Source organism: Adiantum capillus-veneris, chromosome 27 (assembly GCF_014529385.1).
Source record: "Adiantum capillus-veneris isolate H3 chromosome 27, ASM1452938v2, whole genome shotgun sequence".
In the NCBI taxonomy this organism is placed as follows: Eukaryota; Viridiplantae; Streptophyta; class Polypodiopsida; order Polypodiales; family Pteridaceae; genus Adiantum; species Adiantum capillus-veneris.
Genome location: NC_140957.1, coordinates 24,644,822 through 24,659,735, shown reverse-complemented (window position 1 = coordinate 24,659,735; position 14,914 = coordinate 24,644,822). Strand labels below are relative to the sequence as shown.

The 14,914-nt window shown below is 44.4% G+C and overlaps 1 protein-coding gene across 1 annotated transcript in view; it reads left to right on the top strand.

The window, feature by feature from the left end:
- Positions 1-14,625, top strand: part of LOC147421653 (tRNA-splicing endonuclease subunit Sen2-1-like) — a 53,119-nt gene extending 38,494 nt beyond the window's left edge. Inside the window, exons 2-7 of the mRNA XM_086503226.1 lie at positions 12,448-12,680; positions 12,777-12,913; positions 13,051-13,232; positions 13,324-13,423; positions 13,503-13,740; positions 13,866-14,625. Coding sequence (XP_086359352.1) covers positions 12,458-12,680; positions 12,777-12,913; positions 13,051-13,232; positions 13,324-13,423; positions 13,503-13,667 — 807 coding nt within the window. The 5' untranslated portion in view covers positions 12,448-12,457 and the 3' untranslated portion in view covers positions 13,668-13,740; positions 13,866-14,625. The remainder of the gene's footprint in view (positions 1-12,447; positions 12,681-12,776; positions 12,914-13,050; positions 13,233-13,323; positions 13,424-13,502; positions 13,741-13,865) is intronic.
- Positions 14,626-14,914: the final 289 nt, after the last annotated feature.

Here is a 14,914-nt window from a genome sequence, read left to right as displayed (position 1 = left end):
CCTTCTTTCTTGGGATTCCTGTCACTTCAACAAAACACGATTAGGGATCGCCACACCCAAGTAAACTTGGGTTCGTGCGATCGCAACAAGCAAAAAAAAAATAAATCCTTGTGGTTCTCGTGGTTCTTTCCTTGAGTAATGCAGAACACTTCCAAAGCTCTGATACCAATGTTAGGTGCAACGAAATGAATGTTGTATTTTTTCAAGATTAGTGATCTTTATTGCTCAAGGTTCCTTTTAGTTCTTTAGGGAAAGAGAGAGCTTTCCGTCTTGTAGAGTGCTGTGGTCACGAACAAAGTGAGTGGATGTTGTGCGTGCAAGTGAATGAGACTGAGAGAAGGAGAGAGAAGAGATACGACACCGAGAGGTTGTAAAACCCTCCTCCTAAGGCCCCACTCTCGTCGGCGAGAGTGATCTATTCTTTGATTGCACAAAGGTGTACAATGCGTATGCAATGGACTGATGCAATGGGACTATGCCGATGACGACGACGGTGATGACGACGACGACTCGATGGTTGAAATCCGTACTCTTCTATCTGCTGAATTTCTTGGACTGTTCGGGGCTGAATTGGTCTACTTCTATCTGCTGTCCAAAGGGGGGAAACTGCTGATGGTTCTGAGTGGTCTTGGGGTTGCTTCACACGGCTGAAAATCCCTGTTTTGGCGAGGGACTTAGGGCTGAGTAAAACGCTGGATCAACCTGGTTCAAGGCTGCGTTTTTATGGCCTGTTTTTGCAAGCTAAAAACGCTGAGGATCTGAGTCAATGCTGCGTTTTTATGGGCTGTTATACCTGCTGAAAAACGCTGAATGGCTGTGGTGCCAAGCTGTGGAAAAACGCCACCAAAACGCTGAATGGCTGAAGGGTGCTGGCGTTAGTGCATAGGCTGAAACGCTGATGTTGGTGCTGAGGTTTGATGAGCAAAAACGCTACTGATGGTGGTCTTGGCAACGATGCAAGGGGGGAAGATGCGGGGGATCTGGTGTTGCCGCTGTACTGCAAGAGGGCACACCGGCGGAGGTCTTTATCCAAAACGCTAGGCTCTGGAGGGTACTGCTGAGAAGGGACCTGTTGAGCGGGAAGCTCCTGCTGCCTCTTCTGCCAGAAAGTGCTAACTTGGGTTTGCTTATATATTAACTTAGCAAAATTGCCCTACCTACTTTTGTAGGAAAGTCACTTAAAAATAATAATTGAAAATCCCAATAAATAGGAAAATAGGCTAAATGCATTGGAAAATTCCCCCAACTGATGCTAATGGATTTTGATGGGAACTCCAATGATCATGCTGTGTGCAACCGGAGGATATGCATCTATGCTAAGTGACTGGGCATGCACGGTCTACGAATAGACTCACAAAAGTGCCAGATCACTGCTAATCTAACTTGATTGGACTGACTGAACCTTGCTGTGGTGTAGCTTGTCCACGGACACATAGGGTTGGGATGTGTCACATGACATCTTTGCATAAAAGTTGCTATCATCAGAGTCTGAATTGTATGTAGACGAGTCCTCTGTAGAACTGTCACTCACGGGGTGAGAATTAGACTTCTTTGCCTTTTTCTTGCCCTTCCCGTAGCGTTGTTTCTTGCTTCGCTTTTTGCCTTTTCGGTCTTCTTCGCTCGGGTTAGATGAGCTAGAAGAACTGTTAGAAGAAGAAGAAGAAGAAGAAGAAGAAGAAGAAGAAGAAGAAGAACTGGGTACTCCTTCAAATCGAACACGCTTCTTCTGCTTTCTTGCTTTTTCAAAAGAAGACTGACGACCCAAATAACCCGGGAAGTCAGCGCCTTTCTTCTGCTTTTTGCCGTGCTTATTAGTTTTATTTTGCGCGTCGAAAAGCTATGCAATTCGCGCATCAACCACCTATTCTAGTTCCTTCTCTGAATACTTCTTGGAAGCAGGAGGTTACTTGAGAGCGGGTTTTGGGGGTGGTGGTGTGGTTTTCTGCCACTGCATGCACCTCCTGAAAAGAAGTCTTCGTCATATATTTTGCAAATTTTGGGTCCTTCGCAAAATTGAGCATCATCTCTGTTGCATCGCCGATCAATTGACGGCGCTCCATCTCTGGACACTATGCCTGAGTAGGCCGAGGCGGGCCATACTCCTTGCCGGAATCTTCGTTGTGATCCCTTCCCGCATCTCTGGATGCAGAGGGAGTCGACTGATCCTTGCTTGGCGGAGTTCCGTGCCTAGAGATATTGGCCCCAAAGACTGGCGCCCCTTCTGGTATTTCTTTTTGTATTAATTTGAGTTCAAAGTACAAGAGTGCGGGCAGGCACTCACACTCGGACTCTGCGTTCAGATGCTTTGAGTTGTGAGAGGCCTGCTCACATATTTAAAGGTACAAGGGTTGCCAAAAGCAAAGCCCAAAAGCTGAAAATCAACAACCCAAATAAAGCAAAGGCTCTTTCTCTCTCTTGCTTGTAAAAATAAAGCAAGTCCCAAAAAGCTGTCCTTTTAAAATAAAGCAGAAAAGCTCTCCCTTTTTTTTTTTCTCTTGCTTAATAAAGCAAAAATGCTTTTCTCTCTCTCAATATGCGTAGAAAATAAAGCATAGCTTTTTTCCCACGTTGATTTTGCCCAAAAGCTGCATTGCTTTACTGCTGCTGAAAAATCCGCCGTAAATCGCGGGATTCCGTACTGCTTTCCACGTGGCAGTCGTTCTGCGTTTTACGTTGCAACCAGCTAGTCAGCATTTCAGGTTAGGGTTTCATCAAAATTAGGGTTTCTGATTTTAGGGTTAGGGGTTCATCAAAATTAGGGTTTCTGATTTTAGGGTTAGGGTTTCCTGCAGAGCGGGCAGCCACGTCATCACTTTGTGACAGAGAGTGCCAGCATGCATACCAGAGCCCTTTTTGGCATGTCTTCTTGTTACTGTTAGTCGGTTCTTGTCCAGTTCTGATTGCCACAAATCTGTCTATGGGGTAGGTAAGAGTGCCAATATGCATACCAAAGCCCTTTTTAGGGTGTCCCATGAGTCGTCGCATGGACTCGGACTTCTTTTGTAGATAATAACTCCGTATCTCTTTGGGGTCCACATTATAACCGCTCAACTTGTTGCATGAAGGTTATCTTTTTAAAGGAAGAAACAAGTTCCCAAAATCTCTTGCAATAGGTATCCAATGTGTCATCCTCGATCATCCCTGAATGATTCCAAGGGGTGATTACATCTTGTTTGTATTCTTGTGTGAGCCATAAAGAAGTGAAAACTCGTTTGAAGTGCAACTACTTAGTTGGTGCTTCCTTGCATAACAGTAGGGTTGTCACAAGACGGGCACCACGTGCCAACGAAAAAGAACAGACTGAATAGACTTTTAGCACTTCAATAACAACTGAGCTGAAAGAGATGCACGACACAAGACGGAGTGGCGAAGTTCCACCCTAGAGAGAGGTTTGGTGCCCCTTTCGATATTTCTATATATTACTTGAACTCAGTACAATGCCGGTACTCCACCCTCTGCACCTTTGTATTGAAGCATGCAAGAGGAGGAGCCCTCTACACATATTTAAAGCCCCTTGGCTTCAAAAGTAGTTACATGAAAAGCAGTAAACTCAAAAGCATCTGGTTCAAAAGCTGTCAGCACAAAAGCAAGAAATCCATACAACTCTGCCACGTTTGGAGTCAGTCTAAAACGCGGAAATCCGTACTCTACCATGTCATCAGCTGGTTACGTTGTTTTTTGTGTGTGAGGGTTCAACTTTATTTTAATGCCTTTGTCACTTGGGCCCCATCGAATGCGGTCCCATAAGTTGGTGGGAACTTCTTCCGCTTCTTCTTCTACTGCTTCTGCTCTTAGGGTTAAGGTCCCTCGGCTGTGATCTGAAGGTTGGCTCCGTTCTTTAGTGACTTGACACATTAGCAGTTTGTGACATCCCCCCTTCTTGAAAGAAAGTAATCGTCCACGATTACAGCATACCTACAAAACAACTCAAGTTAGCTCAAAAATTTTCGAGGGTCATTCCGAGGGACAATCAATTTTCTCTTTCCAAATCGGAACTCTTGATTTCTTGGGTCGTTGGCTTCCCAGAAGAATATCATCCAATAAAGAGTCTCGTTTCAGATCAGAACTCTTGATATCCTGGGTCGTTGACTTTCCAAAAGTATCTCATCCAATAAGGATTATTCAGTGGTTGGCACATCACAATGCAACACAAATGCTTACATATGCATGTTACAAGACACAATGAACAACGTTGTTGAGCACTTCCCTGAGACAGATGATCTGCGGTATGAAGCTACTCAACGATTGCCTCGTCCCTCCCCCCGCAAATAACCTTAAAAGATCCGGGCAATGAGTTTAGAGGACTAGGACAACCAAACGCTCCCCAGACCGCAACGTGCGTTGCTTGGAGGTTCAAGCATACAATGAAACGCTCCTTAGACATCCCATCTGCGTCATTCAGAGGTTTTCTAACATACAACGAAACGCTCTCCAGACATCCCGTTTACGTCGTTCCGAGGTTTTCAAGCATACAACAAAACGCTCCCCAGACATCCCGTCTGCGTTGTTCCGAGGTTCAAACAATACCAAAACTTCAGTTCTCACTACTCTACCCTGGAGTAAAGTCACCAAAAATTGAAACCAGTATTAAAACCAGAGTCAAACGTTTCAAATCGGCACCAAGACAGGTTCAAAACAGATACCATCCAATTTAAACAAATTCCAAACAGGATCACCAAACAAGCTCTCAAACAGAACTCATACTTAAAAAGCAATCTCGACAAGAGTCGAGCTCGAAAAGTCGATTGAATTTCCATCTTGAAGCCTGCACCAAAAATTAGGGTTAGGTTTGTTCCATAAGGTCGTAGCCAGCCGCAACATGGTCCATAAACTCTGGAATAGTCGACACAGGCCTCTACAAATAGTGTTCCTGTGGCAGTGATGGTAGTCCCAAGACATAGCAATCACACTAGATCTCCAAAATCTTCGGTTTGAGAAGGGACACCTGCTTAAAGATGTCGAGAAATTTCAACTTATAATTTGCTAGGGTTTCCATGGCAACCATTTTAGGATACCCCACTCTGCCAGAAGTTGCACTCCGAAGGGAGATGTTAGAAACCATATAACTCTAGGCAAAAATTTTCTTGAAAGCTTGCCAAGTCCTTGGAGCATGCAGCTTGGTAGCTATAGACTTCCACCACTGCATGGCACTGCATCTGAGAAAAACAGCAGTTGAAAACAAATCTTGGATCCTTCTCTTGCAGGTGATCTTTATGGGCTATGCCTTGTGAGACAGAGCGATGAAGACAGGAGCGTGCCCGATGCGCGATGAAGTAAGGGTGGGAGTGCCTAATAAGTCCCGGGGTCAAAGGCCGAAGGTTCTTTAAATAAAATTCCAGTAGCCTTTGGAAGCGCCGGTTTGGTCTGTTTGCTCTTTTGTACGATCGGTATGCTTTTAGAAAAGTTCACGCTTGATGCTCTAATACCGGTGCAATCAGCTGAGCCCCCAGGTGGAGCATAGGCCTTTCACGCCTGCAGAGGATAGAGCAATCATGGAAGCCCATGCGCAACACGCCTTCTACTGAAGCATGCCAAAGAATGAGCACTTTCAGTATTTCTTTATAATACTTGAACTCAGTACAATGTCCGTACTCTACCCTCTGCACCTTCGTACTGAAGCATGCCAAAGAATGAGCACTTTGTACATATTTAAAGGCCCTTGGCCTCAAAAGCAGTTACATGAAAAGCAGTAAACTCAAAAGCTGCCAGTGCAAAACCAGGAAATTCGTACAACTTTGCTACATCAGCAGTCAACGTAAAGCACGGAAATCCGTACAGCTCTGCCAAGTCAGCAGACCAGCACAAAATCCAGAAATCCATACTTCTCAGCCACGTCATCAGCTGGTTACGTTGTCTTTTGTGTCTGTGAGGGTCCAAAATTTAATTTACTGCCTTTATGCCACTTGGGTCCCATCGGCAGACGGGGTCCCATAAGTTGGTGGGAACTCTTTTGCTTCTTCTTCTACTGCTTCTGCTCTTAGGGTTTATGCCCCTTGGCCGTGATCTGAAGGTTGGCTCCGTTGCACCTTTGACATGGTATCAGAGCCACAACATGCTCTTGAATCGGTTCGGTGATTTGTGTGAGTTTGTGGTGCTGATTTTTCGCGGCGAAAAGAGATGATGTGCTGTTTTTTCTACGTTTTTACTCTTTTCGGGCCAATTTCGTCTGCAGTGGGCAGATTTTCAGATTTTTTCTTCTACCTCGACCTAGCCTTATCACCTGCCTAAATTCTCCAACACCATGGAGAAGAGTGATGATTCTGAAACCAGTTCAACCCGTGATGTCAAAGTACATCATGAGGAGACTGACGGTAGTGAAACCACCGTCAACGAGGAATGGGGAGATTGGTCCCAGTTCTACTCCGGCGTAGGTGATCAACCAGTCAAGATACCTACTCTCCCTACCTTTCCCTCGGATCGGTAATTGAATGGAGACAACTATGCCATTTGGAAAGCTACCATGATGGCGGTCTTTGACTCTTATGAGCTTGGAGGTTAAGTCTTGAGCAACTTTCAAAAGCCAAAAGACCTACGGGAGCAAAGTTATGGGAGCGTGTCAATGCTCGAATCCGGTCTTTCATTATCCTCAACAGTACACCCTCAGTTATTAGCCACATACGATTGATGAAAGATGCGAAGTTGATTTGGATCGGCTTTCTTCCCTTTATGATCGAGTTTCTCCATTGAAGCGGATAGCCCTCAACGTGCAGTTGAGGACCTTGGATGCGAAACATTCTTCCATGCGGGATCACATCAACAAGATGCGGGAGCTTCAACAAGAGATACTTCATATGGAAAGCTTATCAGTTTAGAGGACATGGCCATCCAACTTTTGGCCTAATTACCTCCTCGGTACACCAACTTTTACTCTTCATTGATTACGAGTGGCCGATTGAATACTATCTCTTGGGACGAGATTGTTCAATGGTATTGGACCAAGAGAAGCGGTTCAGTATGGGGAAGAAGTTAGGCTCCGAAGCCTTGACCGGTTCTTCCAACAACAAGAAGCAGAAGAAGGGTAAGAAGAAAAGCAACAAAACCAAAGACAAGAAGAGTGATGCCAAACGGGATGCCTTGAAGGCGGAATGGCATTGCAATAGTTGCGGTGAGAAGGGACATTATTGGAGGAAGTGTCCAAAGCGAGTTGGAGATGCTTTGACTTCTTCGGCGGCAGCGGTGCAGTCACCAACCTTTGTTCATTTGGAGATTCTCCCTACACAGGACTCTCCAGGGACATCGGAGGTTGCGTCGACTCTTGCGGGTCGAGATGATTGTGATTGGATACGTGACAATGGTGCCTCACGGCACATGAAATCTTCGAAGGTTGTTTTGTCCAACATGCGACGACACTGTGGTACCATCTTCATTTCGACAAATATGAAATTCCTATCCACAACGAGGGATTTATGGAGCTCATTCCCGATGGCAGAGGGGGTATGCATACCTCCAAGGTACTTTATGCTCCAAAGCTGGGATTTCATCTTATGTCTGTGTACGAGGTGTGCAAGCTTGGCATGGAGGTGATCTTTCTAGAGGTATCTATTCGGGATCGACAATCTGGCAAAGTGGTGAGAGGGGGCTCGATAGAGAAAGGACTCTACAGGCTCCATGCTCTTTCTTTAGCGACTCGGATACCCCTTTCTACAGCACAAGCACGAGGCATTTGGCCTCTTCAAGAATTGGCGTTCTCTTGTGGAGAAGGAAAGCAATCAAGTGTTGAAGGCTATTCGATCGGACAAAGATGGGGAGTTTACTTCCAATTCTTTTATTCAGTTTTGTCATGGCATCAAGCGAGAGCTTGCGAATACCGGATCACCTTTTGAGAATGGTGATGTGGAGCGGAAGAATATGACAGTGGTAGAAATGGCACGGACCATGCTTGAGCATTGAGACTTACCGAAGTTTGTATGGGCAGAGAGGCAGTTGCGACGGCTGTCCATACCATAAACTGATCTCCAACCTCTTCAGTTCCTACGAAGACCACATTTGAAGCCTATTTTGGTAAGAAGCCCGATGCCCACTTTTGGATTTTTTGGGAGCGATGCTTATGTCCATGTACCGAAGGAGCAAAGGGGGAAGTTTGATCCCAAGTCCCGGAGATTGGTTCTTGTCGGCTACAATTCTCTTTCCGAGGGATATTGACTTTATGATCCAGAGAAGAAGGATGTTGTACTTGGCCGTGATGTTGTCTTCAACGAGATTTTTCTTTAGAGGGGGCTTCCGCTCCCAAGTCTTCCACGACTACCCCCGATTTGCCGATACTTGGAGACCCTGATTTTGATTTACCTCTTGATGAACCCTCTTCTCCTACCCCTGTTCCTCAGGCTTTGGAGGAAAATGCACCCATTCTAGATGATGCAGATGACAATGGTTCTCATCATACTGCAGAGTTAGAACCAGATATACCAGTAGCTCGCTCCCCCGGGGAGCAAGTCAGACAAGTTGCTGAAGGGGCTATTGGAGACTTTGCGAGATTCAACAACTTCATACTTTCCATCCGATTGGCGTGAAGCCGATACTACACGACGATCTCAGCGACTTCGATTAGCTGAGGTGAGACCTTGTTACAGGTGAACTATGCTTTGATGTTACAGTGATAAAGGACAGAGATCCTCTTACAATTGAGGAGGCACATCGGGTGATGAACTTATTTGCGACTGCAAGCAAACCACCTCTCTATACTGGGCAGCCAATAGATCTCGTATCTATCGCGATGGATCTCCTCGTCATCAAGGTCCTATCACGTACCGCCCACCGAATGGGCATGGAAACACACCACAAGCAATGGCTCACCGAAAAGGGTGTGCATACACTAGTGCTAGCAAGAGGAGAGAGGATCGCAAGTGGAAAACACCAGATGGAGAGAGACCTTCGTGGAGAGAGAAAACGCTAGAGAGAGGATGTCCCCTGCACACCAAAACGCTAGCAAGACAAAAAACACTAGAGAGAGTAGAGTGCCCAAACGTTGGATCTCTACAGTGAGTATATGCCAAAAGTACAAGGAGAGGGGGGGGGGGGGGGGGGTGGGCATACATTTCAAATCGACACTAAGACAGGTTCAAAAGAGATACCATCTATTTCAAATAAACTCCATACAGGATCACCAAACAAGTTCTCAACCAAACGTAAAAAGCAATCTCGACATCAGTCGAGCTCGAAAAATCGATTGACTTTCCATCATGAAACCTGCACCAAAAATTAGGGTTAGGTTCCTTCCATAAGGTCGTAGCCGACCGCTGCATGATCCACAAACTCTTGAATAGTCAAAACAAGTCTCGACAAGCAATATTCTTATGGCGGTGATGGTAGTCCCAAGACCTAGCAATCACACTGGACCTCCAAGGTTTTTAGCTCGAAAAGAGACACCTACTGAGAGATGTCGAGAAATTTCAAGTTATAATCTGCTAGGGTTCCATGGCAAGCATTTCAGGATACCCCACTCTGGCAGAATTTGCACTTTGAAGGAAGATGTCAGAAACCAATAACTTCAGTTTTCTTGAAAGCTTGCCAAGTCCTTGAAGTGTGCGGCTTGCTTGCTATAGACTTCCACCACTGCATGACAGTGCCTTTGAGAAAAACAGCAGCTCGAAACAACTCTTGGATCCTTCTCTTGCAAGTGATCTTTATGGCTTATGCCTTGTAAGACATGAGCGGTGAAGATGGGAGCGCGCCCGATGCGCGATGAAGTAAGGGTGGGAGTGGCTAATAAGTCCGGGCTCGGAGGCCGAAGGTTCTTTAAATATAATTTCCAGATACCCCTCATCGCAAGAAATCCCAGTTTGCTAGCGTTTTCCAGTTCAGCCCATCAGCGTTTTTGGACTTCATCAAGCTAGCGTTTTTGCTAAGAACCTCAGACAGCCAGCGTTAGTGGTTTTCAGCCATTGCGTGTCAGAGAGGCAGCGTTTTTCAGCCTATGGGACAGCAGTAGAATCAGCCCCAATTGGATGTAGAAGAACCCCCATTTTCAGCCCATAAAAACGCAGCCAAAACAGTCATTTTCAGCCACCGAAACAGTTCCGAAATTCAGCAGTTAGAAGATCTCAGGTTTCAGCCATCAAGTCGTCGTCGTCGTCATCGGCATAGTCCAAGTTGCATCAGTCCATTGCATACGCATTGTACCACTTTGTGCAATCAAAAGTAGACCACTCTAGCCGACGAGAGTGGGGCCTTCGGAGGAGGGTTTTACAACGTCTCTGGTGTCGTATTCTCTTCTCTCTCTATCTCTCAGTCTCATATACTTGCACGCACATTGTCCATTCACTTTGTTCGTGATCATAGCATTTTCCACTAAGAACGAAAGGCTCTCCCTTCCATAAGAACTAAAAGGAACCTTGAGTACAGTTCGCAGCACTCATCTTGAGCAAAGCGCAAACAATCATTCTGTTGCACCCTAACAAAGGCATCACCAAAAACTCGAATAAACCGAAAGTCGTCCAAAAAGCTGTCTTGTAGACATCTCCCGATGCGATTCGGATCTGATGTTATCCGCTCTTCAAATCGATCCTGCTGAAACAAGAGGATCCCTGTAGTAGTGGGTCTAGAATATCATCGATCCTAGGAATCGGAAATCTGTTCTTGATGGTTATTTTGTTGAGAGCTCTATGCACATTCTCCAAGATCCGTCTTTCTTCAAAACCAACAACACAGGAGAGCAATAAGGTGAATTACTCGGCTGGATAAGACCCTTTCCCAAGAGGTCTTTCACTTGGTTCATAATTTCTTCATTCTGGGCTTGGCTCACACGGTAAGGTGGCCGGTTCAGTGGTAGGCTTCCAGGTATCAGATCAATGGTATGATCCTCGGGACGAGCTAGTGGCAACTCGCCTGGCAGACCCTCACAAAAGCAATCGGCGTGAGTGTGGAGAAATGGCGTTCTTTTTCTAGGTCAAAACATAGTCGACCTTCAATCATCATTCAGTTCTCTCCAAAAAATTGAGGAAAGAAGCTGAATTTCATCAAGTACAATCTCCGTGCCCTTCATATGTCAAAGTCGCGTAATCTGGGATTCTTAATGGCTTTATGCCCTGTAACACATGAGCGATGAAGACGGGAGCGCGCCTGATGTGCGATGTATGAAGGGTGGGAATGCCTAATAAGTCGGGGTTCGGGGCACAGAGATTCTTTCCCAAAAGCTGTGTGCGGATCCTTCGTAGAAGAAGAATTTTTCTGCGCTCTAATACCACTATAACAAACTTGGACACTCCAAGTGAAGATTCTACCGCGACATAGCAGAGATTCACTTCAAAACAGTTCATAGTTTACAATTGATTCGACATGGCCCGGCGGAGTTCTGTGCATAGAGATATTGGCCCCAAAGACTGGCGCCTCTTTTGGTATTTCTTTTTGTATTAATCTGTGTTCAAAGTACAAGAGAGTGGGAGGGGTCTCACTCTCAGACTCTGAGTCCAAATGCTCTGAGTTGTGAGAGCCCTGCCCACATATTTAAAGGTTACAAGGGATGCCCAAAAGCAAAGCCCCAAAATCAAAAGCCCTTAGGCTTTTAAAAATAAAGCAACTGGTCCAAAAGTTTCCCCAAAAACAGCCAGCGTAAAATTCAGCCTGCGCAAAAAGCATGAATCCTGTACAGCTGCCCGCAAATCACGGAAATCCGTACGGATGCCACGTCAGCACTGTCAGCGGAAAATGCGGCGTGAAATCTGGAATCTGCGACGTCAGGCTGCTGCGGGTTTCTGCCAGCTGGGGAGTGTTTGTGTGTATGCTCTGCTGCCCATTGTAAGGCTAGCCACGTCACCGGTTTGTGACAACAAGTGGATTGCATCATATGAGAATACTGGATCCACCACGCGGCGTTTTCTAGAGGTGCTCGCTATATAAGGTTAAGGAACTTTCCCTAATCAAAGGACCAAGTAGTAGCACATTCGGGCAAGGAAGGGGTGGATTAATGTGATAACTTATTCTGTTTCACGTTTATACTCACAGCGTCTGACTGATAGCCCAAAAAGCAACACCCATAACACGTACAAAATGCCCGTGGCCCAAAAGAAAGATAATGAAATTGGCAGGCCCAAAAAATGACCTGTGTGGACAAAATGAGAGGGCAGCCACTGAGCCTAGATTGTATATCGCCAGGTTTGTGCACATGCCAAAAAGGGCCAACGGGTGTGTGTGCTATGAAAAGAGAGAAACAAATTAGGAATAGCACATGGTAGGTGAACCTGTAACACAAACTACAAAAGACCTGATGCATTATTAGCATCTTCTATTGTTTTTTTCTTCCCTTGTGCATCTAAGAGTGCAGGTTCTAGGCTCACGAGAATTTCCTTCTTTGTCTTCCATCTTTAATTTTGTTGCCAATCCACCTTCTGAGCATTGTTTGAGAAACAGCAATTGAATGAATTTTTTTTGGGGAAGGTGGGCACAATAAATAATCCATGAGCTTTTTAGTGTTGCTTCAGCAGGATCTTTTTTTTATTATCAATATTGCAGGATTTAAACCATGTTGGCAGGTTCAAGGTGGAAGTATCCAAAAGCTAAGGGCTTTGCGCTTGAAAATCCTATCTCTGATGTTTACAGACAAATGCAGTCAATGCCACTCTTGAAGGCCTCCTTCAATCCGACATCTGTGATTTTGCAAGCTAATTCACATCATTCTGAGCTTCTTAACAGTTTTTGCATTGGACACCCTATTCTTGTGGGGCCTGGAACTTCCCTTTCTTGTAGTAAGTCTTTTTTGCTTGAGAACAACTTATTTGACTTGTAAAAGTCTCTCAAAATTTATGAAACATACTCTACTTCTTTTGTGATATATTCTCAAGGTGATGGGACTGGCAATTGTTGCCAGAAAAAAGCAAACGAAGATGAAGAGATGGTTTTGTATGAGCTCATGTTTGAGGAGGCCTTTTTCTTGAGCCATGAAGTGAAGTGTCTAAAAGTCTTCAGCAAAATGCAGCATGTAAAGGTAACAGAACTATTTTGAAGTGAATACATAATTCCTTTGTGTAAGAATGGGCTGACGTTTGGGTTTCGTGTTTTGGTTCAATAATAAGTGATTTTGTGCTATGGATTCGCGAAAGGAAAACCGACTGATAGGACGAATTCTTGCTGAATGAGGAGAGCCTGTGGCAGCTGATGAACCTACACAAACAAGGTTTTTCCTACTATTATATGGCATACTCTCATTTGAGGAAAAAGAATTGGATTGTTCGCTCCGGGCTTCAGTATGGAGTACACTACATTGCATACCGACATCATCCATCCCATGTCCATGCAGAGTTTGTGCTGTTTCCATTTTCTCATAAGTTATTTTTCCTGGAGTAGAAATATTTGCTTTGGTGTGGTGAAGAAGTATGGTGAATTATGCAGCTATTCTGTGTTAGTCGTCCCCGATTGGGAGAGGCCAATGCAATTGGATTCTTGGAGCCACATGCAAGGCATCATCCGCCTGTGTGGCAATGTAGCAAAGGTGAAGCGTTGTTGTTGCATTGTAGATTTTCTGAGTTGTGGCTAGCATGAAAGCTGAAGATCAATGAATGTTTTGCCAGACTTTGCTGCTTCTACACGTTGCTCGGGGAGATGTGAATGAACAACATCCTAGATGCCTCAACTCCCATACAATCAAGGAAATGGAAGTGAAGCGTTGGCTTCCACAGAAGCATCGAATGGATAATTGTGGCCCAACTAGAGAGTCTTCAATTGAGGATAGCTAGGAGCATGCCAAGCAATGCTCAAAATAAACTTTTTTCTGAAAGCTTTTGGACCTACAAACAAAAATTTTTCGAGGTAATTTGACTCTAATTTAGGTTTTTACTCTAGGTTTCTCTAAATTTTGTAGGTCTTCTCACCTTCCAGTTTAATATGTAGAAGTTAATTTTGGTTCTTATTCTAGGTTTCTTTAAATTTTGTAGGTTTTATCACCTTCCAGTTTCATATGTAAAAGTTACTTTCAAGATTTGTAGGTGGATTGCACTAAACCTAGGGTTTACACCAGATTTCTTTTAATTTGGTAAATTTTCCTCAACCTTCAATTTAATTTTTAGAGGTTAATCTGAAAGTTTGTAGGTGGGGTAACACTAAATCTAGGTTTTTTTACAAGCACTGCCCGAGCTCTAATACCAGAAATTTGAAGTCGTTGTACCCTCGTGTATCCAACATTTGAGGAGTGCATCCTTTCGATCCACACAGGAGATAATCATGCCTACATATAAGGGTGATTGCGAGGTGATAATATGCAAGGACCCCACTATGGATGGTAATGGTGGCTCTTGTGTTGGAGTTGTAGACCCCACTGCTGTATATCATGATTTGTCGCTGTTGGTCAGGACAGTAGTACCAGTACTTGTGACCAGAGAGAAAAAGGACAGACTTAAAACCTTCCCCGTTTTCAGGTCAAAATTTGAAGGATTCGTCTGTTTGTACTCTAAAACTTGTACAATTTTACTGGTTTTTCTTAAGGCAAGCTCGGAATCTAGCCCTAATTGTGCAATTTTGGCCAGTAGAGGCCAGTTTTTTTGCAAGACACCATTGAGAGAACTCCTTTGCCTCTATTAATGAGGAAATGCACCTGACATTAATGTAAGTTACTTGCATTAAGTCCAAAAGGGGACCTTTTCAAGGCCGTAGCCTTTTGTAACTATGAAAAGTGATCTTAGCTATTTGTGCCTCTCATATTCCCAATTGTTTTGCATATGTAGTATTTTGAAGAACTGTTTGTTAAATTCTTCTCATTTTCACAAATAAAAAATTTAATCATTCAGGTGGAACACGGTTGGTGGGGGCGAAAGTTTTTTCTTTTGGTTCTTGTGGAATCATTTTTTGCTTCAATCTCATCAGTGTCATAATTGCTTTTATAAAAGGTTTTTTTTGGGTTTTTTTTTTTTTTGGATAAAACTGGAATGGATTAAAGAAAAAGAAGAAGAGCTTTTGTAATAGTTGTTTCGCTCCTTTCTCGCCTTTG